This window comes from Harmonia axyridis, chromosome 4 (genome assembly GCF_914767665.1).
Source record: "Harmonia axyridis chromosome 4, icHarAxyr1.1, whole genome shotgun sequence".
NCBI classification, from domain to species: domain Eukaryota; kingdom Metazoa; phylum Arthropoda; class Insecta; order Coleoptera; family Coccinellidae; genus Harmonia; species Harmonia axyridis.
Genome location: NC_059504.1, coordinates 28,575,120 through 28,600,725, shown reverse-complemented (window position 1 = coordinate 28,600,725; position 25,606 = coordinate 28,575,120). Strand labels below are relative to the sequence as shown.

General features: G+C 34.8%; 1 protein-coding gene across 1 annotated transcript; it reads right to left on the bottom strand.

Moving 5' to 3' along the window:
• Positions 1 to 4,509: 4,509 nt before the first annotated feature.
• On the bottom strand, positions 4,510 to 5,163 carry LOC123678646. Its single transcript, XM_045615780.1, has one exon. The coding sequence runs from the start codon at positions 5,161 to 5,163 to the stop codon at positions 4,510 to 4,512; it is 654 nt and encodes a 217-aa protein (XP_045471736.1).
• Between the last annotated feature and the right edge of the window lie 20,443 nt (positions 5,164 to 25,606).

Genomic DNA, 25,606 nt, shown 5'->3' with positions numbered 1-25,606 from the left:
TTATTAATGATAAATATTGATGAATTAATGAAAAAATATAAGAATTTACAAAATAAAAAAAAATTGAAAAACAAAGAAATATATGTATTTATGTAATGATTTAAAATTAAAATTTAAATATATATAATATAATGTTATTTTTTTCCAATCACTCTTATAGGTCTGGTAATACTTTCTTTTCTTCGGTAATGGACCACGACTTGTTCCTTCGCCTCCACTATTCCTGGCACCCATATTTTCGATAAATTCAGCAAAAAACTTACCTATACAAAACGACACCTTTTCTGTTTCTTCAAAATCGCAATATCCCGATTCAGCAATTCTACTAAAACAGCGTGCTTTGAAGAAAGTTGTTATTATTTTAACACCCAAAAGGGTCTTTTATTGCTTCCCGACGGCAGCCTTCGATGCATTCAGAGGGTCTCATCTCATTCCTTTCGACGATCTTATTTTATTCTGTTTTTTTTTAAGCATAAGGATCGATTCAATTAATCTGCGAGCAATACGAACCTATCTATTTTTCCTACGTACATGCAACCATATTTACTATCGCTATTTTTCTATCAAGCAAGTGCGTATTGAGGCGCAGCCATCGTTATTTATTAGTTCATTACCCATTTCGGTCCTTTCTTTGCATCTGTATGTTTCTGAAACTCCGCCGCTGATCTCCTGAGATCTTCGTATCCAATGGCGTGCGTAAAAATTAAGATGTGACAGCGTTAATAAGGAATAGATTTTTTTCATAGTCACGTTACTGGTAAAACGGTTTGTCGTTGATCTAAAACCGTAAAGTTCGCGTGGAGCTGAATTAAGGTAGATCGAGCTCAAAAAAGGTAGATTAGTTCGAATTTAGGTAGATCTACCTAAATTTAGGTAGGGTTGGCAGCACTGCACCGTTGCTGTGTCGTACTTGCGGGCTGTGGTACAAAGAATCAAATGGGAGCATGCACACTACCCACCGTGTCGTTGCGGCGTCGTAACTGCCATCATGCGGGCTGTGGTACAAAGAATCAAACGGGAGCATGTACACTACCGTACGACACCGTTGCTGTGTCGTACTTGCGGCCTGTGGTAAAAAGAATCAAATGGGAGCATGCACACTACCCGCCGTGCCGTTGCGACGTCGTAACTGCCACCATGCGGTCGTTTTTTGGTAGCATGTCCCTCTAGGCCGCAGTCGTACATGCGATCTCTCAGTACTCTTTTCTATATTGACCTGTGCACACATACGACTTTTGTCGTGAGTTCGCACAATGGTAGAGATGAGGGAATTGGATATCGAGTTCTTCATTGAAGAAACTAAAATGAGATGATGTCATAAGAAAAATTTATTGGGTAGTAGTATGTTGTTCTCATCAATTCTTCGAACAACAGGATTTTCAACAAGTCATCTCTATTTCTCATGATCGGTGAGTCCGCAGGTAGCCTATATATTTTCTTCCGAATGATTTTATCATTGTCTATAGTTATTGCGAAAGTAATAAAGTGTCTTATTCAAACTCTTATTGATAAAAATTTAAATTCAATTTTTGAAACAGCTAGAGATTTCAAGATCATATGAGGACAGTTTCGTAGAAATCATGAAAAACTGGAAAAGTTTTAAATTTTTATGATCCAACAAATACTATAATCAAATAAGTCCAGAAAGTATTACATTCACGATGCTGAATGGGAAACTAGTGCGCATTGAATTGATCCGGCTCCGCAACCACGCCGGTGTAGTATGTAGTGTGCATTGAATAGGTACGACACCGCAACGGGTGTCGTAACTGCAAAAGTCGGATGTGTGCACCGGGCCTTAAGTCTACGAATTATTAAAAAAAATGGGAAATAACGCCAATAATGCCGCCCAACGGGAAGACTAGATTCGAGCAGAATCTCTGTGTATGGGCTAGGGAGGAGGACCTTTTGAACAATTAATTTGATATTCATTTAATTACCCGATAGTTTACTATATTACAGTGTTCCAGCAATAATCTATGTTGCTTTTTAAATGGAAGTTCTCGAAACATGCCTTTTGAAATCGTTTTCTTTCACTGTAGGCCTAAAATCCATAAACATTCATATACCTTTATTCTTGTTTATTGTTGATGGAAGGATTGCATCAAAACTACAGAATAAATGAATTATCAATTCGATTTATTACACAGAATGCTTGACGGGAAAATGTGTGTGTTGTTCGAAATTCAAATATGAATATCATAAAAACTAATGGATCAAATAAGAAAAAATTTAATATGCTGAACTCAGGATAAAAAGACCTTTCAATAGAGTTATCATCTACCTTATATTCCCCATTCGAAATTTAGGGGTTGGGGTTGTAACACTAAGGGCTGAAGCGATATGGATGTGAATTTGAACTTGAAAGTTGTAGCTCTCGAATCAAAAATCGTCATGACCGAGGATTTTTTTGAAATGAGTTCATAACGCCGGTTGTCCCGTATGTTTCGTTTTTAGAATACCATTAATACAATTAACATTTCTTTCGTTTCTTGAAGAAATGCCGTCACACACTGTTTGGAGAATATTTTTTTTTTTGCTTTATAGATAAAGGGTGTGCAACGCAACGAATTAATAAGTATTGATTCATCCCGATTTCCCCTTACTTACCCATAGCTATGTTTTCGTGTTAAAACGAATCAATAATTCTTGTTGGAAAATTGGGTGATTCAGAAGCAGCAAACCCAATACACTCTTTCTCATCTCATATTTTCAGACGGAATCAATTTCCAGTCCGCGCCACTGACATCCTCAATACACAAGTATGTAAATTCCCGTCAATTTATCTCCAGCAATCCTCCCTGCGAAAAAAGCGTCGTAGTCGATTTCTTAGCCCCCGATAGAACCAACGCGTCAGCACAGCTGTTTGCAGTTGACACGACGACGACGTCGAGGACGTCGGTTGTCGGAAAGATAAACAGACAATCAGACGTGCATTGGAAATTCCTTTTTGTATCTCATGAACACGAAATGAATATTTCGATGGGGAGCAGATGCTACGTTCATGCACAAATAAAATGAATTATAACCAATCCGTGGTCTGAAATCAAACACGTAGCCCTGGGGACGCATATAAAACGGCCAAGAGAGAAATATCTGGATATTTGTTGCGGAATGCGGTTGAATATGAAGGTGATGCGATGTACATGAGGTTTTTTAGGTGTTTTCGTATCTAATGCATCCGGCTCAACTGGCATATGCGGGAGTCTGTAGTTTTATTTGAATAGGGAATGATTGCGCTGGTATTTTGGTGGATGGTGGGAATACTTGCTGGTGATACGTGGCGTGGGATGACTGTATATCAATTTAGTGTTAGTTTAGACTTTGATTGATTCCGGATCTTATTATCCAGAGATGATTACTTGAAATGAAATATAGCAAGTCCTACTAGTGCATGTGAAAAAAACAGTGACTTGGCATAAGGAGATTTGGAACGCTCATTCATGCATGTGCCGTTACAGACCACAGAACTGTTCTCAGATCTTCTATTTGCATAAGGACTGAAATTTTATTCCCTACGCCTCTACTTTGATTTCGCCTATTTCCTACTGTTGTCTAATTAGGAAACTATCCTCCCTACTGCATGTCACATTTTTCTTCTATTTGGTTCTTTGAAACATGTATTTCCTTTTATCTGTCATTCTTATTTTGATTTGTAGTATATTTCTTAATTCCTTATCCTCATGCTCTTTCAGCGTTGCTATTGTCTTCTTTCTATGTTTGTCAATAGTTTCGATTTTCAATTCTTCTCTGATTTGTTGGTTGGTTATATAACATGAGGCGCCAACCGCTGTTCTGATTACTGTATTTAGCGTACTTTGAAACAGATTCTTATTATTGTCTTTCGTATTATACCAGGTTACTCCTGATTACGTAATGCTTGATATTTGCACTATTTTCATTATCTTCAGCTTGTTTTTTGAGGAAAGTTTACTTTAAGGGGTAGAGCAGCGGGTACAGTGTCCCGTGCTTTTACCTTTCTTTTTTCTGTTTTCTTCTATATGTTTGTTGAAGGTCATTCTTTCATCTAGTATTAATCATAGATCTTCTGCTTCCTTTTTCCATTGTATCGTCTGTTTTTCTATTTTTACGTTTCCTGCTTTCTATTTCTTTACTGCTCCGAAGTAAATTGCACTGTTTTCGAAGTATTCACTTTGAATTTCCATTTATTGAAGTATTCCATCAGTTTATCTAGGTCTATCTGTAACTGCCTAGTAATTCTATTGTGTTATATGGCAGTGTCATCTGCAAACTGGACTATCTTGCATCTATTCTTTTTTGGTATTGCTGCCATGTAAAAGTTGATCAGGATTCAGGAACTCCAGCTTCAATTTCTCTGGTCATCGACCTTGTACTATCGATATTCACCCTTAATTTTCTATATGCCTGTTATATATATATATATATTATCAAAAAACCCAATTACCATGAAAATGGTGTAGGGTGCAATATTACATTATAAAAGAATATTTCAACAATTTAACAAATAAATAAAAAAAATTCAATTCTTCATTGTTGGATTTCTCCCCCATGTACGAATTTGGTCCATGCTCTTTTACCCACAGCCATATCTCTTGCTTCTCTCCATGTTCGTCCTCTCTCATTAATTATTTCGGTGATGGTGTTGTTCCATGTTTGCTCTGGTCTTCCTCTCTTCTTCCTCTTTTGGATTTTGGCCTGCCATATTTGCTTCGCAGGCCTCTCGTTGTTCATTCTATTTAAATGTTCCCACCAGCTGAGTTGTCTTCTCTCTACAAAATCCTGTAATGGCTCTATCTCCAGATCTTGACATATTGACTCGTTCCTTATTTTATTCAATCTTGTTACTCCCTTCACTCTTCTGAGGTATTTCATTTCTACTGCTTTGATTCTACTTTTCTGTCTCCTATTCAATGCCCATGACTCGCAGGAAAAGGTCAATGTCGGTCTATAAACTGCCTTATATACTTTTATCTTGGTGCCTTGGGAAATTTCCTTCTTACTTATGAAACTGCTATTCATGATGTGGTAAAGTTTTATTGTACTTTCTATCCTGCGATTGATTTCTATGTCTTGTTTCCCGTCCTCACTCAATTCCACTCCCAAGCATCTAAAGGTCTTTACCTGTTCTATGCTTGTCCCATCCAACCTTATTTTTATTTCTTCAGGGTCTCCTATCACCATAACTTTCGTTTTGTTCTTATTTATATATATATATATATGCCTGTTACGATTGTATTAATCTCGGAAGTTTGATTGGAAATTTCAACAACTTCATGTTGTATATCAAACCTTGATGCCACATTTTATCAAATGACTTTTCTATATCCAAGAATATTGCACCCGTATCTGTAAAGAGGTTCATTTGCTCCTTAATATTTTTCTTTAGTCGTACCAGTTGATGAATCGTTGAATGCTCTTCGCGAAACCAAAACTAGTGATCTGTCATTATTTTCGTCCAGGAAATCTGTTAGTCTTCTGTGAATTAATTTTTCTACCACTTTACTATTGCCGATAAAAGGCTAATGGGTCGATAATTCGTTGGGTCTTTTTTGCTTTTTACTTTCTTCTAAATTGAGATTGTACCACCGTTTTCCATTTGTTTGGATATTATCCAATTTTTAGTTTGAATCTGGCAATTTGAACGATTTATTCTCGATCTTCTACTGGCAAGTTTTTAATTGCTTGATTGTGTATTCCATCTATGCTTTTCTATTTTTCAATGCTCTGATAATTTCTTCTTGAGTCACTTCTTTTGGATCTTCTTTCATTTCATTGTGATCGTCGTCTGTTATATTTCCGTGTATTTCAACTGATGGTTGAATTGGTCGTCGTTGATTTTTGCATTCGGCTTAAATTGATTATCCAGTGATTCTCCATACATCTCTGCCTTTTTTTCATTTGTGATAGTTAGGTACTTCTTTGGTGCTAGTATCTTCGCTTTCGTTTTTTTTCCAGTTAGTGCTGTCGTCATTTTCCACAGTGATTGGTGTTCCGTATCTACTTCTTCTAGCTTCTTGTCCCAGTCTTCTTTGAACACTTTCCTGACTCTGTTTTTCACTTCGTTGGTCAATTTATTGAGTATAGTTTTGTCACCGGGGTTCAAAGTGTGTCTATAATGTTTCTTCACCTTTTTCTTTTCCTCTAACCAAATTCTCACGTCTAGAGGGAGCGGACTCTTCTTCGGTATTTTTTTTATCTTGGTGGACTGTGCTTCAGCTTCGATCATTTTTTTTCTAGATCCTCGATTGCCTCGTCTAGCTGTCCTTTATTTTGTATCTTCACACTTTTGTTTGAATGATTTCTTCGAATTTTGTCCAATTAATTGATTTTCGGACCGTGGGTAGTCTGTCTATTCCGATTTCTAAGGTCAAGATCACTGGGCTGTGATCCAATGAGAGATTCATCTTGGTTTCTATTTCATAATTCGCTGATATATTTTCCATTAATGCTATGTCAAGTGCGTCCATCGTTCCTGTGGTTTCGAGGATATGAGTGGGATCTCTGGATCTAGTACTAACAGATTACATTTGTCTGCTATAGCACTCAGTTTTGTTCCTTTGGGATTTGTTTTCCTGCTATTCCAGTCAGAATGCCGCGCATTTAAGTCTCCCAAAATTATCGTAGGTCTTTTATTTCGGAAGGAATTTTTGATATCGGTCTCTTCTTGCCCATTGTTTGGGGATCCAAATGAGATGTAATTTATCATGATGTCATTGTTGTCTGTAAGTTCATCAAGGTGAGGAGCTCTGATTGGATGATTCTCTTAAAGTTTGGCATGATAATTCGAAGGGTTATTTAACATGTTTAAACTAAATTTCAACCTAGTCACTTCGAATAATCAAAGCAAGCAAAAAAATATTCCTTAGTACTCTGAAGCTTGTAGGCTAGGATGTAAATGATATAGTAGTGAAAAGAGCTCTGATGAAGATACTATTGATCTTGAGGTCATGGTTTGAGGCAATACTTACTCTATTTCAAAAAAATTGTCAAGTTTGTGATGAAAAACTGGAATTTTCCATCAGAAAAATTGGTTGATGTCTGAAATTAATTATAATAGCATGATATTTGATGACTAACAGACAATAATTTAATCCCGAAAAAAGTACCTCCTCAAGCATGGACCGAAACCGCAACCCCCGCTTCACCACTAAGCCACCGAGGATACTAGTAACATTTGATTCCAGGAGAAGCGGTTCCTCGTATGCGGTTGGAACTTTAACTGCCACGGTAGCTTAGTGGTGGGGCGCTGGTGTTATTCAGAGTCTGTTTGCCATCGAATATTATGATATTATGGAATATTCAATTGTAAAAAATGCGTACATAACAATAAAAAAAACTTTTCATTAGAAATAGAGAAATTTGAATGCAAATTTTTTTTCGATTTGGGGCGATAAATTTTCAACTTCTTTTTGTATAATTGCTAACTTCTCTTTGCTTCATCTTATTTTTTTGCTTGATCACCCATGTGTTGATGATTTATTTAATAATTTTTATTGACTTATTTGAAGTAACGTATTGACGTTATTTCAAATAAATCAATTAAAATTATTAAATTCAACACAATGTTATGCATCACTTTTTTGGAGTTTTATTAGGTGAACTGAAAAGCATATAAAAAACGAATATATACCTCCTTTTCGACATATAGTAAATATTAAATGTTTCTCATTGATATACCTCAAATAAACATATATTCCATATATAAGACAATGCAGCCCAAATTAAAGTTTTTGTGCTTCTTCTCTTTGATACAATATTAGGTTTATTAACATAAATTAATAAATAAATCAAATTAATAAAAAACATTTGTCCGGACTTGCCTTGTTTCTGAGAGATGAAATTTAAAAAAAATTAAGGTATTTTTAAATTATCGTACATTTTTAGTTTTTTTCAATTAAATAACTGATTATACAACACTTTGGTGTATCTTCTTCATATCAAGCTTTGTTGTCGAGATATGAAAATATACTATCACTTCTAGCTGCTCTCCAAACCAGGTGGTCATGACATGAAATAGAGTGGCTATTACTTTTCTCGGAAAAGAGATCAGTATCGTATTTTTTTCCTCATTATTTCTGGCTGTAGTCCCAGTTGAGACGCCAAGTGGACCTAACAATTTCAATCTGGTTAGGGCTAAATAAAGGTCTTATTATTGCGACTAACTTTACCAAATCTCAACCAAATCGGTTCAAGAATAATTACGATAATTTACAAATACCTACCTTATTTATACGCCCTGCATCTCGGAAGAAAGCAACTCAGAACATATGTTCGTACGACTTCTTTTAAATACTACCTAACGAATCACCCTCTAAAGCTTTGTACCATAGTTAGGAATCACCCTGTATAATATACCAACCGTTGAAAAAAGGGACAATATTGAAAAATACCGAATAAAGAATAATAATAGACACTGCCTAATAAAATCAGACCCAAAGGAGGGAGTTTACTATTAATTTAAATATCATCCTGAATGATAAATCTGTCAATGATCTGACACGACCCATAAAATGTTGACATAAATTCAAAATAAAAACAGACAAGTCGTCTCTTTTGTTATTTCCACGGGTTCGTTCTTTTCATCAAACATTAATGGCTACGATGAGACATCATTCTTATGCTCATCGAGTTACCAGAGTTGAAAGGGGCAAAGCATTTCGTTTTCCCACAGTAGCGAAAACAGCATCGTATTTCATAATGAAGAATGCAAAGAATATGAAATACATGAAGTATGTATAGACTTCTTATACCTCCTGCCCTTCCTTCGCCACCAGGAAATATATTGCACTTGTGTTTGTGTATCTTCCTCATAATATATTGTTGCCGAAATTGCCTCTCAAGTATTTCACATACCCTTTCAGCACAATGGCCATTATCCCGCCTTATCCCTGCAGACATGTTGGTGCTTCTTCATGAATGAAAATTTCAATTTATTCTCCTGCTGCTTCCGCATTGTATCAAAGTCGAAATCCAGATAGTGCGCGAGGTCGGCGGGATAACAATTTTTGCTGGCCTATTGAAGTTTGCGATGCATGATGCAATCGAATTATCCAAATTGAAAAAGCCATATTGCTGTTCTTTTGAATATGCTCCGATGTGGGCCTTTTTCGGCGTGTGATATTGGAAATTTTCAGGGTTTTTGAGGATCAGCTAAAGAATGTTTTCGTTATGGGGTTTTGGATGATTGAACTTTTGTTCGCAGGGGGAGCTCGTGAATATTTATCATCGTCAGCATTTGGATTTTGGAAGTTTTTTAGCCAGCAATTCCATGGAATGAATTCTTATTGAATGTCATTTAAAATTCTGTATCCACAGGGTTTCCTGGATGTACCTATAACTGCTCTTACCAGAGGTAGAGTAGGACTAGGTGAGTATAGATTGACTGCAAAAAATTAATTTCTGCCTTTCCCAAGAAAGCCACAAGGTGAGTTTGCATATTTATGTAAATAATTAAACTATCATCACAACCAAACTTAGTGGCGGAATTTATTGGAACTTGGGATATAATTGACACATGCCGAGGTCGAGTCAGAAATATAATAATAAATCATTTCAATATTCTAGGACCGGACTCATTATTTCTCATATAATGAGTTCAGGTTAAATATATCACTTTGTATTTCGATTTAAAAATCACTGTTTATATTTTCAAAAAGGACATAAATTCAGCTTCAATGCGCGGTATCATTCAAAGTTATCACATCTAATACTCTTTTTTAATAAATTTCTGAAATTGGATGAGGTTAGAAAAATTAAGTTTTTCGGGAGTGAGGTATCTTGTAAAAGTCGTGATGAATATGAAGAGTAAAAATCTTCTTTGAAACACAGTGAACGTCGAGTATAGATGATTATTTGCTAATATATGGAATTTTTCTACAGTGAAACAACAATAAACAGCAGAAATAAATATGCTCAAAGACAAAATATCAATCTCTCGAAGCATTTTTTGTGGTCGTTTTCTATTCTGAAAAAACATGATGGCAACTGAAATTCGATATAGTAATTATTTATTGGTTGTGTTCCATATTGTTGTAAAATTTAGGAATTATCAAAATGATCAAATAAACAAATTAAGAATATATAATAATAATATGGTTTATCTGTAAGCTACAGGGTATAAACATATGCTGATATAATGTTCGTTTAATTGTTATGCGTAAAGGAAATAAATGAAGCTCAGTTCACCAAAGATGATGTGTTTAATACTCAAATTTCTGACGGTCGCTTGGCAAGTTCGATTCACTTGATTTCTTAAAAAAAATTTTCAATCCGGCATGCTACAAGGCCTTTTTACAGGAATATATTTTCAACATGATGGGGATGGACCTCATTTCGGTTCAGAAGTGAGATATTACCTTGAAAATACTTAACCAAATAGATGGATAGGTCGAGGAAGACCCGTTTCATGGTCTTCTCGATCTCCAGATCTTGACCAACTTGATTATTTCCCATGAGGAGAATTGAAGTATATGGCTAATGCTGAATACATCTAGTAGAGACTAGTTGAATAAAATAATTAACTGTTGCGATATATATTGAAAATATTATTAACAGTTCTTTATTGGAACAATCCAAAAGGCCATCGATCGAAGTCCTTCAGCCAATGAAAATATTAGTAAATGGTTTTCAATTAAAAAAACTCTGCAAATAATTTTTTTTAATATAAATAATCAATTCGTTTTCTTTTTTATTTTTATGACTGATTACTGCAGTTTATTGAAGCTCCTGACCTTCTAGATGATATTTAAGGAAGAATAACACGTTTCATGATTAATTTAGAGATATCTCAGTCCTGTTCATATGTATGAATCAAATTTTTCGGACTTAGACCTATTTCAAGAAGTTTTAAGAAAAGGATTTTAGATGTGATAACTTGAGTGAAGAGCTTATAAATGAAAAAAAATCACAAGGTGCTTCTGCGTTCACATTATCTCTTTTCCGTTTTTGTGATTTTTGAAAACTTAGTTTATTATATAGATTATACAGGATATATTATAGGGACGTTGTCTATATTTTGGAATTGCTTTTAATTTGTAGATAAGCCCTATATAAACACGAAAAAAATATAGAAATTACCAATAAAAAATAAATAAAAAAATAATAAATAAAAAAAGTTTCTGTCACGGTATTATGGTAAGGTCACTGCATAAAAGAGTCACCACCATAGACAAACTAACTAGTTTATCTATGATCACTGCGTGCTAACGGTCCGTCAAACTGAACTTATAGTAGCTGATATTGACAGTCAAGTCGGTTTGATTATATCATCTGACGTTCTAAACCATAGATAAACTAGTTCTAGATAAGATTAGTTTGTCTATGTTCTAAACGTTTTAGTGCTATGACGTCAAATTGCCCTGATTGGCGTTCGTAGTCGCGTGCTAGTCAATAAAAATCAACACATTTTAAATCAATTTTATTGAACAAGATAATGAAAATAAATAATAATAAATTTGGTATTTTTAAAACGGTCCTCAATTCATTTGATTTCATTATATGACGCAACATTCCTATTCACAAAATATCCCTAACATACGATATATAATGTGATATATTATTATAATATATATAAAAAACTTAATTTTCAAAAATCACACACCGACAAAAAATAATGTGAAATCTCACCTTGTGAATTCTTTTCATTCATAGGCCCTTTTTTTCATTATAAAATCCCAATGATCTTTTGAGGACACAAAAATCTATAATTTCCATTTTAATTTCCCCATTTCGTTGTCTCAGTGTACTGCGAGCTTACCTTTTTGTGAATATCGCTCGATAGCTCAGGTGAATGTTATTTCCGATCATGCATTAATTCTTACATCATATTTATGTTAATGTTATAAGTAGCCTGCATTTGAAATATAATTTCAATATTTTTGAACCATTTTTTGTAAGGCTTCAAAAACAAATGAACTGAGGAAGATATCTTTTCGCAGATACGTAATAATATTACTGATATGGAGTTATATCTTTTCGATTGAATTGGTAAAAAATAAACAAAAAAACAAAAAAAATTTAAATTCAACACGTGATTTCATCCTAGATGCCAGGACTCTAGGAGCCCAGTCTGCAAATAACTGTGATATTTTACACTCGCCAAATATAATTACAAATTATCAGGGGAGACTCACTGATAAGGAATTCAATTATAAGATTAAATTTCTGAAGATGATACATGAAAATGTGAGTAATTCTGATATTTGATAAGCTGATTGAACCAAATGTGTTCAATATATTTATCCAATAATTCGAACTGACCAGTTCGAAGTGGAATTAAAAATAAATCAAAAATCATAAAACAAAAATTATTATGAATTATCCTATCAACAGAAGTAAACTCAATAATAAATAAGCATCAAAATGACAAATCAATATAATGATCATTCAAACAGTACAAGTTCAAACAGAACAAGGATTTCGAATTATTTTTTTCTCAATTAAGCAATATTCATCTGAAAACAAAATATATTTTAATTTTAATTCCGAGTAAAATTTGACGGATTCAGGATTAAGATGGAAGACCAATAAGTGGTATCAAATAATAAATTTTAAGTAGATTTGAATAAAGAGTATTGAGGTTGTGACAAAATATCGAATCCAACATTAGGCCTGATAAAAGATGTAATGAAAATTTCAATTTTAAAACGTTATTCATCAAACTAGGTATATCCTAGACTCAAATATCACTGTCGTCTTAATAAACAGCAGGGGATCTGCTTCTCAATGAGTTCGTTACAAGGAAGTAATTGAATATTTTCCTTCTTATCCCACTAACAAAACCAATTTTGGGGAAAATCTTCATCGAATGGGTTCTGGAAACGTGGGATGACTAGAAAGTAACCTCATCGGCGAGAAGAACGGGATGTGCATTGAAATTCGATAGGGTAAATAATACTCGTAACAAAATCTCATCCTTGCAGATCGAGAACCCAGGTTCAGGCAATAATTCACATTCGGAAAACTGTTGATAAAAAGGCCATAGGGCTTACGTGGCATGGCTAAATTCATCCCTCGATATTTTCCAATAACACTGTGATGAGATGGTTACAATAATAATAATAGCGTTCTTTCCTTTTTTTTGTAATATGAAGCTTTCATGGTCCAAACCATATAAATTGAATTCATTTGATATCTAAATGAGGTTTGATAGACTTTTGATGTTCTTCCAAGTTCCTCGATTTGAAGGATTTCTTCGAAATAATCATTCAACTCTTCTGAAATTCCGCTCTGAAAATTGCTCAGAGCTGTAACATATAAACGTTATTTGCCTAGAATTCGGAATTAATCGGTTGGTATGTAGCTCATACGATATTTTACAGGGTACGGGTAAAATTGACCAAATTCACAATTTCTAGAGACCAGAGCGGAGCAAGAAAATTTTCAGAATATCGGCTAATAAGCCTTATGAGTTACATCCCCAAAATGTTCCCCAAAGTACCTACTTCACAACTGAATCTGGCTCAAATCCGAAGATCTTGAAGAGAAATACACTGATCAACAATTGCTAGGGATCACTTATGAACTTCTCTTCATTTGTATTTTTTTCAAGTTATCTCGTGAATATCTGTACATTAAATGTTCTCTAAGGAAAAAGTAAGATGTTTTGAGTTGATTATATCAAAGTCTTCCTCACTTCATCGGCTCTTGTTCACAAAATCGATTATTATCTGTAGGCTGTTACAGGAGGAGTGAAAAGCAATGTGGTATTAGTTATTAAATCTGTTTTTTCTCTCGTTAAAACACATAAGGTGACAATAATTGAAGAAATGAGAACAATATCAGCTTATCAGTCATGCCGAGAAGACGTTTGGCTCCTGTGCAACTGGACCAAATCATACGGTGGATACAGGAAGGTTTGTCCCAGCGAGAAGTGTCCCGGCGGTTGAATGTTTCGCAAAGTGTCTTGAGTCGGGCTTGGAATAGGTTCATCCAAAACGACTCAGTAGCTTATGTTCATGGGGGAGGTCGGCAGCGCAGTACAACAGCTGCCCAAGATCGTCTTTTGATCCCCAATGCTGGGAGAAATCCCACTTACCCGGCGTCGCGGCTCAATAGATCACTGAGAGTTGCAACAGGAGTTCTAATTTCGAACCAGACTGTAAGACGACGACTACATGTTCGTGGTTTGAGAGCACGTAGGAGGGTACAACATCCCCGTTTGAATAGGGAACACCGGGTTCATCGACGGCAATGAGCTGAGGAGCACCGCAATTGGACACTTGAAGATTGGAGCCGATGTTTATTTACGGATGAGTCTAGATTTCGTTTGGTCAACTCCGATATACGTATTCTTGCTTGAAGGGAAGGAGGTCGAAGGTATGCAGAACAGTTTATGGTACGCACAACAGCTTTTGGCGGAGGTTCTATATGTGTATGGGGAGGCATTTGTTTGAACCAACGCACAGAGTTGGTTGTTCTGCAGAACACCACCATGACCAGCCAGAGATATTACGATATGATTATTGAACCCATAATTGTTCCGTTTGCGGCTGCCGTGGGCGAGAATTTCATTTTAATTGACGATAATGCCCGTCCACACCGTAGTCGTCTGGTTAATGAAGCGCTAGAAACTCATGCTATTGATAGGATGGACTGGCCAGCTCGCTCTCCAGACATGAATTGCATCGAACATGTCTGGTTCTGAGATGTCTAGACAATTGTCAACCTAAGAACAACCGATCAATAACCTGGAGGACCTTTCTAACGCTTTACGGGATATTTGGACGAATTTGCCCCAAAATTTTATAAATCGTTTGATCGAAAGTATGCCTCGTAGGGTAGAATGCTTGAGACGAGCTCGTGGGGGACTAACTAGGTACTAGCTTAACCGAAACTTCAGCCTTCTTGTGGTTTCATCATAAAATTTTTATGTTATTCAAACACAGAATTTTGAGTGTTCCTAATAAAGTCTTTTTTTCTCTCCAACTTTCCATTTTTTCATTCTTTTCTCAAGTGAACCATATTATCAACTGAAAATACTCTGATATCTGACTAAATTTATAATCTTGGAGCGAATATTTCAGAAATAAATTTAGAACAAGTAAGTGATCCCTATCAATTGTTGAGCAGTGTAGTTTGATTTTAGAAATGTTCGAATGAATGATTTTAAAAACGTTCGAACTCATAATTTTCAAAAGGAAATTGGAAATGATGATACCCCATGTGGTGAAATGCAATATAATACTATTTTCACAAAAATCACACAGGGAGTCGCAAAATAGTGTGCCAACAACGACTAGTATCCAACTACGAGTATAATACGTTAATTCGTTGCCTAGTGAGACTTCTAAATAAACTAATGATTGAAAGAAGCAAAAACATGAATTTCTAAATATATACGTTATTTCTGACAATAAATCCTAACAATAGATGAAAAAAACTTCTGGCTGCTACAAAAATATGTCAACTATGAAATAATGATATATGAAATCAGTAAATGGACCAGAAAGTCTACATAATTGTCAAATTTAAATATAAAAAACAAAACAATTTCAAATCATTTTCCCCGAGCCATCTCCTTTGCACGAATGTCTAAAGTAGGTGTATCGGAAAAAGAACTTATTAAAATAGAAGGACATGGTAATAGTAGTTCTATCAAACCTTATCTACAGTTAGATGAAAACATCTCCAAATATAATAAATGAATGATATCCACTTCTAATCACTCCAGATTTCCAGCGCAGAAAATAACTCTTTCAAAGAAAAGTCTTCAACATGTACATATATTTCAAAAGTAGATTCTTGATGTCATAAGGAACACTTTTTCCTTTACCAAGTTTTCCAATTCGGCGTTGATGAAAAGATATAGCCATTTTAAATTTTCGTAATGCTATGTCACCCCTGAAAACCTGCATTCTGAAGTTTTCTAAGCATAAAACTATACCATATGAACCTTGGAAATGAGCTACTCTATTAAAAAACCATCATTAACTCACTTTTCACATTCCATTAGTTGAATGAAATAGTATTTAAAATAGAATAAATGGGTTATCCCAATATCGTTGACGATAAAGATTGAATTTTTTTTTATCTTGATTTTCTGTTTCATTCTCGATAATAATAACGAATTAAGCTCGCAACCACCCATATTAGCTCAGATATTTATTACCATTCATTTATTATCGCTGTTCATTTCATTTTGTACATTAGCAACCATTCAACATTACATTTTAATATTAATGAATAAATGATATTATTCTGTGAAAGTTCGTAGTTTGAACTTGAAATTTGTTTCTGACTCGAAGAGTTCCTTGGAAAAGATCGCCAACAGGTCTATTTCGGCTTAGAACGATCATATTTCTCTTTTCATCAGATCTAACTTACAATATCTCCACAAATATAATTTCTCCATCAAATTGGTATGGGTTCCGGGCCACACTAACATTGAGAGAAATGAAAGAGCATACGCTCTTGCTAAACAGGGTTCCAAAAACCCAATCCCCTTCAACATTTAAACAGATTTTAAATTAAACTGTGGTACCTGGCAGACCTTTAGTTTCTATACTTTTTGAGAATCTGAGTTGAGGTAGGCGCTGTTTCAACCCTACGTCCTACATATAGACAACATGTACCTGTCCTTTTGTTGGTGATCCCTCCGAAGAGTAATCTGAAGATTCGAGTCGATAGAAGAATTGAAGAACCACCTAGAAAGTTAGAAGTTTTAGACAACTGGATATGTTTCATGTGTAGATGGCGACCTGCCCGGCACATTATAAAGGATAGAAGAATAAGAAGAAGAACTTGAAATTTCTCTACAATGACAAAAAAGATTTGAAGAAACCCAATTGAATATTGTTCCGTATAGTGCTGTTTCCCAAGTATTGTGTGGATCCAAAATAAATCAATGTGCAATCTGATCGCTAGTAATTCCTTTATAAAATGAAGCATTTCATTTGTTTCAACTATCTGATTCTGATATGTCGATAGAATATTGGTGTGCATCAATATTTTTGAAACCATCAGAACGGAAATATGGAAATGAAATGGCTATGTATTCAACGGAAAATGGATAAGTTAGGCTCCACTTGTAATCAAATTTGTTTTATGAAGTGTACATCATAGCTGATTCTAGTACCTGAATCATCTTGATTTTGGCATTGAAAATAAACTGGAAGTTTTCAATATAAATATTTACAAGTGAATATTCTGTTTCTTTCAACTCACTTCATTTGTTTTCACATTAAAACAATTATGGCCCTCTTGAAAGTATGTCAATCTTTTGATCTGGAATGAATTGATAGAATAGCAAAAGAAAAGAAGTATTCAATCTTAATCATATAAATATTTGTACCTAGTGGTATGTTTCGTTGTAAGCTTGAATGACCTTAAGAAGAATTTAGTAATGTTGTGACTTCACATCAAGTGCTTTTAAAATTTTTTTAATTTAATGTCAGAATAATCGCCCGAGACTTTTATATTTTTTTATTTTATATATTTTCGAATAAAGCTAAATATCTTTCGAACATACCTAAATATCTATCGAACATACCTAAATATCTATTTCTGTAATCACATACTGAAATACTAAAAAAAAGACTGAAAAGTGAAACCTTGATCCGAAAGAGGTATTGGTGGATTCCCTACGGTCGATTGGACTCCCTTTGCCAGTTATTAAATCAAATTGCGATGTCTTTTATCCTTTACACTTTCAGTGCAACCATAAAAAGACCGAGATAACGAAGCCATACTTGGGCCTTTGTTCCTGATAATAAGGACGTGATGCTGCATATTTTTCAGTTTTACCTGTCTCATTAGAGATTAATGATGCAAATGACACGTTTTATCTACTACACTCCTCCAACGGTCCTAGTCAGTAGAACGTACCATTTCGTTCGTTTTAATTGTCTTTTTGATAGAGCAATCAGATCTGAAACGAGCACAAATGAATTTGATGGCTTGTATCTTGTCACATTAAGAGCTATCCGAGTTTATGAGCACATAATAATTGAAGAAACGATACGGGGATCATTAGTGAGGATTTTAACTCTTTTTAATCATGCTATAGATCTGCTTTGTCTTGTCTGAGGATTCCTGATTAGTTTCAATCAACTAAAGAAGAAATGTATCTACCTAGTGTTCGAATAGTATATTTCAAAACAAGTTGCAGAATGGGCTCTCATTCCAATACGAATGCGAAATTCGAAAACGAGCGACGAAGAAGCGAGTTTTCGCTTAAGTGTTGGAATTGCCTTCTGCAACGTATTAGACGATATTTTCTCTATTTCAGTCAGGTTTTGTGAAATATTGTCGAAATTGAAAGGAAAATTCATATCATACATCCTAGTGAACTTTGTATTGTATCTTGTTTAGTTGGTGTGACTGGCGAAAATTGACAGATTACGGAATTTGAATTTGAAACGTACGTTTCGAATTTTGAAATAGTTTATAATTACGCACGTGAATTCGTGAATTATGTCGGACGAAATCGATTTAGCACCACCAGAATCAAGAAGAATTGCGAATAATGTTGCAAATCATTAATGAAATCAAATTATATTATTTTGACAATTGATGTGTGTTGAAATTTGATAGGATCGGGAGTCAATATAGACTACTACAAAACAAAAAATATAATTGAAAACAATGCTCCAATGAGTTCATTACAGCACTGATTTTAGTAGGTACTGTAATGAACTCATTACGACACCGAAATAGGGAAAAAACATTAGAGTGTTGCAATTTCACTGTTCTCAGATCTAGTTGGGGATAACCATAGACCTTTAATAACATATACTGGGCGCTAGGTAGAGATCATTGAAATCGGTGTATTGTGACAAGGATGGAAATGCTAATAGCAAAACATTGGTTTCGTGAATTGATTGTGTGTGTTTTCTTGTGAAGATCGGATTCACTAAGTGTTTGTTGTAATTCTTCTACTTATTTCAGTTCTAATAAACAATTTTAAGTATCTCTGCTTCGTGTTCAGCTTATAATTGTGTTTTTAGAAACAAAAAAGGGTTGGACGTGACATTTCATAGGTGAGAAAACGAGAAGTGATTCATCGTTTATTTTATTGGATGTTTTCACTGGTTTCGAGATATTGATGAAATGGGGGATAAAGACAAAAAACCTTCTGCCACAGCGGTAATATGTAGTAATCATTTCAAAACAGACAACTATTATGTCAAGAAGGAAGGAGCCATACAATTATAATATTGAGAACCATGTTTCAGGTTTCGAAGCCCTAATTTGAATCTCTCCGTCGGATTTATTGAAAGACACGTTTGGTGACCGCCTAATTTCACGTTTTGGACCTGTGAATTGGCCTCCAAGATCTTGTGATTTGACACCGCTAGGCTACTTTCTGTGGGGCTATGTAAAGTCATTGGTCTATGAGGATAAGCCACAAACCCTTGACCATTTGGAAGACAACATTCGCCGTGTTATTGCCGATATACGACCATAAATGTTGGAAAAAGTAATCGAAAATTGGACGTCCAGATTGAACTACATCCGAGCCAGCCGTGGCGGTCATATGCCAGAAATCATATTTAAAATGTAATGCCACAAGATTATCTTGCGGATAAATAAAATTAATGTCAATCGAATAATCCATCGTTGTTTCATTGCAATTTAAAGTTCTATAGCTAAAAAAAAACACCCTTTACTTGTAGCTACATTATACCGAATAAAAATTCAATTATCAATAATATTATTGATATACTGGATTATCTAAAAACTCTGGAAGATAAATTAAAAAATATTTTTTTCAGATACCTGGCACTCAATGAAATTCACCAATTTTAGATATCATGAAAATGTGTACCAAACAGTTCCTAATTCATTTAGCTATTTCAATACTACATATCCCCATCCGAATCTCTCAATATTTCTATTTAAAAAAATGAAAACGCTTCAATCCCATAGCCATTTAGCTTCTTCAATACTATTCCCACTCGAATAACTCAATATTTCTATTAAAAAATAGTATATTGTGCAAGAAGTGGGGAAAGTCCAACTTTTCTCGCGAGTGTGGAAGTTTGTGGCACGAGCCTGAAAGGCGAGTGCCGCAAACACACGAGCGAGAAAAGGACTTTCTCCACATTTTCTCCACATTATACTTTTCCCACTAGTGCTGATTTATTGCGTTTCGATACGAAACGACTCAAAAGCCCAATTCCATTGGTCTACCAAGCGAGGTGTGGGCTGTGAGAAATAATATTTTCCACAGTATGAGCATTCATAGTTTTGAAATTGAGTAAGCTATGAGGAATACGCTAAGTTTCGTAGGAAAAAAAACATTTAAAAACTCGTTATTCTTATAGCCAATTCGTATGTTTTGCCATTAATTATTCCATCCTTCTCAACACCTCTCCCTCTTCGATTATCCGTGAAGCGCAGTGAGTAGAAACCACTCAAATGTCCATATTATTATAGGTCTATGGGGACAAAAAATTCGTTACTATGATTACACCCAAAAATTGGCGAAAATTTAATCACAATGATTCCGTCCATCACTGTATCGTGCTCATCTAGTAGATAAAGATCATTGGAGGGAAATAGAGAAAAACGCAGTTCAAGTTTGTCAAGTGGCTGAACTGAATATGGTTTTCATAATATGTAAATATTATAGTTGATATTCATTAATTTGTTCTAGTTGCAATCCCAAATTTATAAACAAATCACGAGTTAAATATGTATTTCACTGATCAAAGCAGGAATTCTACTAAATATTCGGTTACCGGTTGATAATTTTTTATAACTCTTATCGTATCAAGTGTTTGTTAAAATATTCGTCAATGTTTGGAATTTAACATGGGCGGTGATAAATGTGGACGTTTGATCTTGTCATTATTTTCATAGAACTTGTAACTTTGGTAACTTCAGTCAGTCAGAGGTTTTTGTTTTCAATGGATGCCGAACGGGACAAAAAAAAACAGAATATATCTCAATTGAGTAAGTATATTCTGTTAAGATTTTTTTTCAAACGTACAATTAGCAACGTCATTTATTAACTGACAAAGAAACTACAACACCCAGGAGGAGCTGTCTAAATTTCAATTCATTTGTGAAGAAACAGATAGAATGGCAAGGAGTAAATTATTGAATTAAGAGAAGAAATCGTGAAGATTTTTTCATGTAAAAATTTTTTATTGCTTATATACTGTAGTCGTTTTTTGCGAGTTTTTCAGATTTCACAACAAACCAGCTGTTCGAGGAGATCCAAAGCTGATGTTAAGTTGTGTTTGAAATGCCTAGAGAACGTGCACGCGGAATTTATTGCCAGCTAAGTGAATTTGAAAAAGGTCGAATTATTGGTATACGGAAGGCGGGTTGTCATTTCGAGAAATCGCTAACCGTACGAACAGAAATCCAACTACTGTTATGAGATGTTGTCGAGCGTGGTTTGATAATGCCCAAAATCGAAGAAGAGTAGGCACCGGATGTCGAAGGGGCACAAATGATTTTCAAGATCTACATCTTAGACTTAAGGCCATTAGAGACCGATTTGCGACAACTCTCGATCTTTGGCTGATGAGTGGTTAGGAGAACTAGGTCATTCTGTAACTGTTTACCACCGGATATGAGGTCTTTTGGACTGCAGCATTATCGACCCCATCGTGTTATCTCTGACGGTTGAGCATCACCGGCAACGATAACAGTGGTGCAGAAAATGTCAAGATTTGAATGTGTTATGGCATCAGATCATCTTTTCTGATGAATTTCGATTCTACTTGAGTGCACATGATGGCCGAAGACGTCGGGGAGAAAGACATGAACCTCAGTTTGATGTTGAGCGTCTGGGGTGCTATTGCACATGTAAGTAGGTCACGTTTAGTCTCCATTCGAGGTAGGTAGGTAGTATATCGAGCGCAGAGTTACCTTCAAGAAATAGTGGAGCCATATGTTCTCCCTTACCTTAACCGATTCGAGAAGCCAATATTTCAGCAAGATAATGCCCACCTCATGTTGCCAGAGTTAGTTTAAACTTTTTCGAAGCAAAAAAAATAACTGAAATCAAAGAGTTTTGTAGGAAATGAAGAAAATTTTCCTTATTTTCAAACTAACACTGGTTCACCAGGAAAAAGTATTTTTATGCACAATTTACGTGTTATATGAATCTTAACTAGAACCTGGAACACTCATGTTCAAAGAATCTTTTTATTAATCATTTTATTTTGTACATCTTTGGCAGTAATACCATTCTTTTGGAAATCTCAAAGTTATTAGGGAACAGAACTTAACCCCAGTAATGCTAGCCGAAGCACATTGGAATTTCGAATTTTTCTTGGCCATAATTTTAGGCGAATTCATTACCCTATTAAAAATTTGTTGCTCTCAAATTGTCGGATAAATCGTGGGTTCAGCTAGCTAAACAATGAGCTAGCAGAACCTAAAAGACAAATCATGTAATCAGACAGTGTTTGGAGGTTTCTCAATATTAAGAAACTGTTTTTTTCATTTTGTTAGGATTTATAGTGATTCGATTTGTGTTTTAATTTTGAAAAGTTGATATTTTTGGATCTTTCATACAAGGAGTTCAATGAATGAAAGTGTTTTTTCTAAGTTTCCTTCTCATTTTCATCATTATTTATGTGCAGACTACACAATATAACTGATAAAAATAATAAGCATAAGCATAAGTAGCATTAGCAAAATGGCCACAACGGCTACGGTTGTGCGCTTTTCCTTTCCATGAAATTTTCTGTAACGAATTCGCCAATTTGTGGCCGTCTATCCTCGATAACGTCACGAATTCTATATCTGAGATCTTCAATCAATTGTGGAGTATTGGTATAGACGTTACCTTTCAAGTGCTTCAAAAAAGTTTTAATCCAAAAATTTTGATGGCCAATTTTGATCATTTTTTCTGAAAATAACATGCCCAAAAAACTTTTGTTGCAAAATTGTAGCGCTATCTTGTTGATATTAAACGTCGTCCACATCAATGTGGCGTAAAGTTGTCTGCGAATGCTTTATTCCCAATTTCGACGAGAAATCGACAAACCTGGGTGTTCGTCAAGTATACTGGCTGCAGCAGCAATATTCTCAGTTGTTCTTGAATAACGTACCCGGTTCTGATTCTTCACATAACAATCTTATTCCAACAGCTCAAATTTTTTCACCAATTTTACTATTACCGTCCGAGAAGTTGCTTCACGACGAGCCTAAAGGGCTTCAGTTATGATGTGAACTGTAGTGAATTTTAACAATTTCAATGCATTGCTGAAGAATGTATCGTTCAATTTTTCTACTTCTTCTTCATCAGCCACATGTCATCCACTCCTGGACGTAGGCCTCTTTCGAATTTCTCCATGCTGTGCCGTCTGAAACCACTTGTTCCCTGTTTGCTTCTTTATGTCAACAAGCCATCTCTTCTGTTGTCTACCTGTGCTTCGCTTTGACATTCTTGGTCGCCACTCGCCAGTGTGTCAGCCAGTTTGTTGGATGTTCTCGCGCCATATGTCCTACCCATTGCCATTTTAGTTCTGCGATCCGCTCTATCACATTCCATTTTTAGTCATGACAAATTTTTACTAGTCAAATATCGAAAAATAAAAGCTTTAAAAGGGGCAGCTGCCTACATAGCGGGTTGTTCAAAATGAAACCTCTTATTGGAAATCACTTCAGTTCATTTCTCAATAAATAAATTGACCTCTACCAAATACACCTATTCAAAAAGGAATAAACATTAACCACTCCGTCCAATTAGGATGAAAATCCATGCGCAATCATTTGAATGCAATTGTTTTCGAATACTAATCGACAAGTATCTGAATTGGGCTTAAACTGTACAGCATTCAGTTTAATTGATGGTTTAAACGATCAAATCCTCATCGGGTGATGCGATATTCCAATGGGAAGGATATCAATCCAAATGAAAGGGATCAATTTTATTTTGTTTTTTGTTTGTAAACTTCAGAGTATGTTTTTATCTTTGAGCGACAACAGATCAAACAGTCAGTTTCAAATGCAAAAAAGGAGGAAAAAGTTCAAATCGACACCACAAGCTTATATACGGAAAACTAGCTTATTATAATGATAATTGTTTTCAGAAAAAAACTAGCGTATCATAATAACAATACGCTAGTTTTCCGAATAAAAATATAATTTACATGAAGTTACCGATAGATTTTCTATATCGATATCCAGAGGTCATCTTTTATGAACTTCCTATTTGATTCTCCTCCGTGAAATTTCGATTGGACTCGAATTCTCATTACTCTGAGGAGTTGATGGTAAATTTTCCACTTTAATTAATTTTTGGAGCGCTTACACAGACTTACACTGTTTGTTGAAATTCATTCTCATCATCAAACCTATATTTATAGAGAAGTAATGAAGTCTACAGTATTCCAGAACAATGCCATGGAGTATTATTTCCTGAATTCCTAGAAAACAAAGGAATCAGAGTTGCTTTTTCGAATTCTTTGATTAAATTTTATCACAAATTCTTGTGTCTGCTAAGATATTAAATTTCAATTTGTTCAGAACAACGATTTCTCATCTTCATTATTAGAAAATAAAGGATAAAATTCACATTATATATATAGAATGATTAACAAATTATTGGTATACGTCGAAATATTTAGGTATGCAATTTTTCTTGTCAATAAATGGATTCAACTACTCACTGAAGGCATCCTAAGTAGTAAGGTCATCATCGCACAAAAACGTTGCAACTTTTTCAAACAAACAAGAAGTAATCACTAAATATAGCATTAGCACGCACTGTTGAATATTAAATTGACCGTTACTTTTAATTACAAAATAATAGGTTACTTGAAACTTGTTTTTAGTATGAAAACACCCAGTCAATGTATGTTGTTCAAGGAAATTTAAATTTTTAAGTGTATCGAGGTTTTTTTGTATCAAGATGTTTTAGAAATATCAGAGATATCTAGATGAAGGATTCTTGTCCCCATTTTGTGTTTTTGTTTCATATTGTTTTCCGACTGGCTCCATAACATGTGATGAGCATTTCTTCTAAAATGCTTTTCTGGGACAATTATGATGAAATCGTTGAAAAATAAGTAAGTGAGTGAGTAAGTAAGAAAAGGGTGGAAATGCCTTGGAATCTGATCCCATGAAACATAATATATATTGTTTATGATGATATGTTTATGATGATATTGTTATGATGCAGATTTAATAATGATAAGGTGAGATGTGCATGCGAGAATGAAAGAAAAACTCTATCGAAGTAAATGTCAAATGAATTTATACATTTTTACTTAATATGTCATTCCATTTGAATTGTATTGTTTGCTAAATTTTTGTTTGAAAACTCATTATTATTATTATTTCTTGGTCACACTGAAAAAATTGGAGGATATTCTTTCGGCAATTTGAAATTGACCAAAAGGAATAAAAACTTACCTACCATATTGCAACAAGAGGCTCCATTCTGGCACCAAGCAAGGGTTAAATGAGGAATGATTGAACATTTTTAAAGCAAAACTAGTGAATTTGGGCAACACGGTCGGTCTTAGTTACTGCAAGATGATGACGAAGAGGACGAATCTCTAGACTTAGGGTTTCCATTTATTGAACATATCAAACTATTAGGCCAACTGAGAGGTCCCCGGTCTTATGTCCAGATGGCGGTGCTCGAATTAAATCCATATGATTTTCAGTTAGTATACCAAACTTCAAACGATACGTGCCAAAATTTGACGAGAGT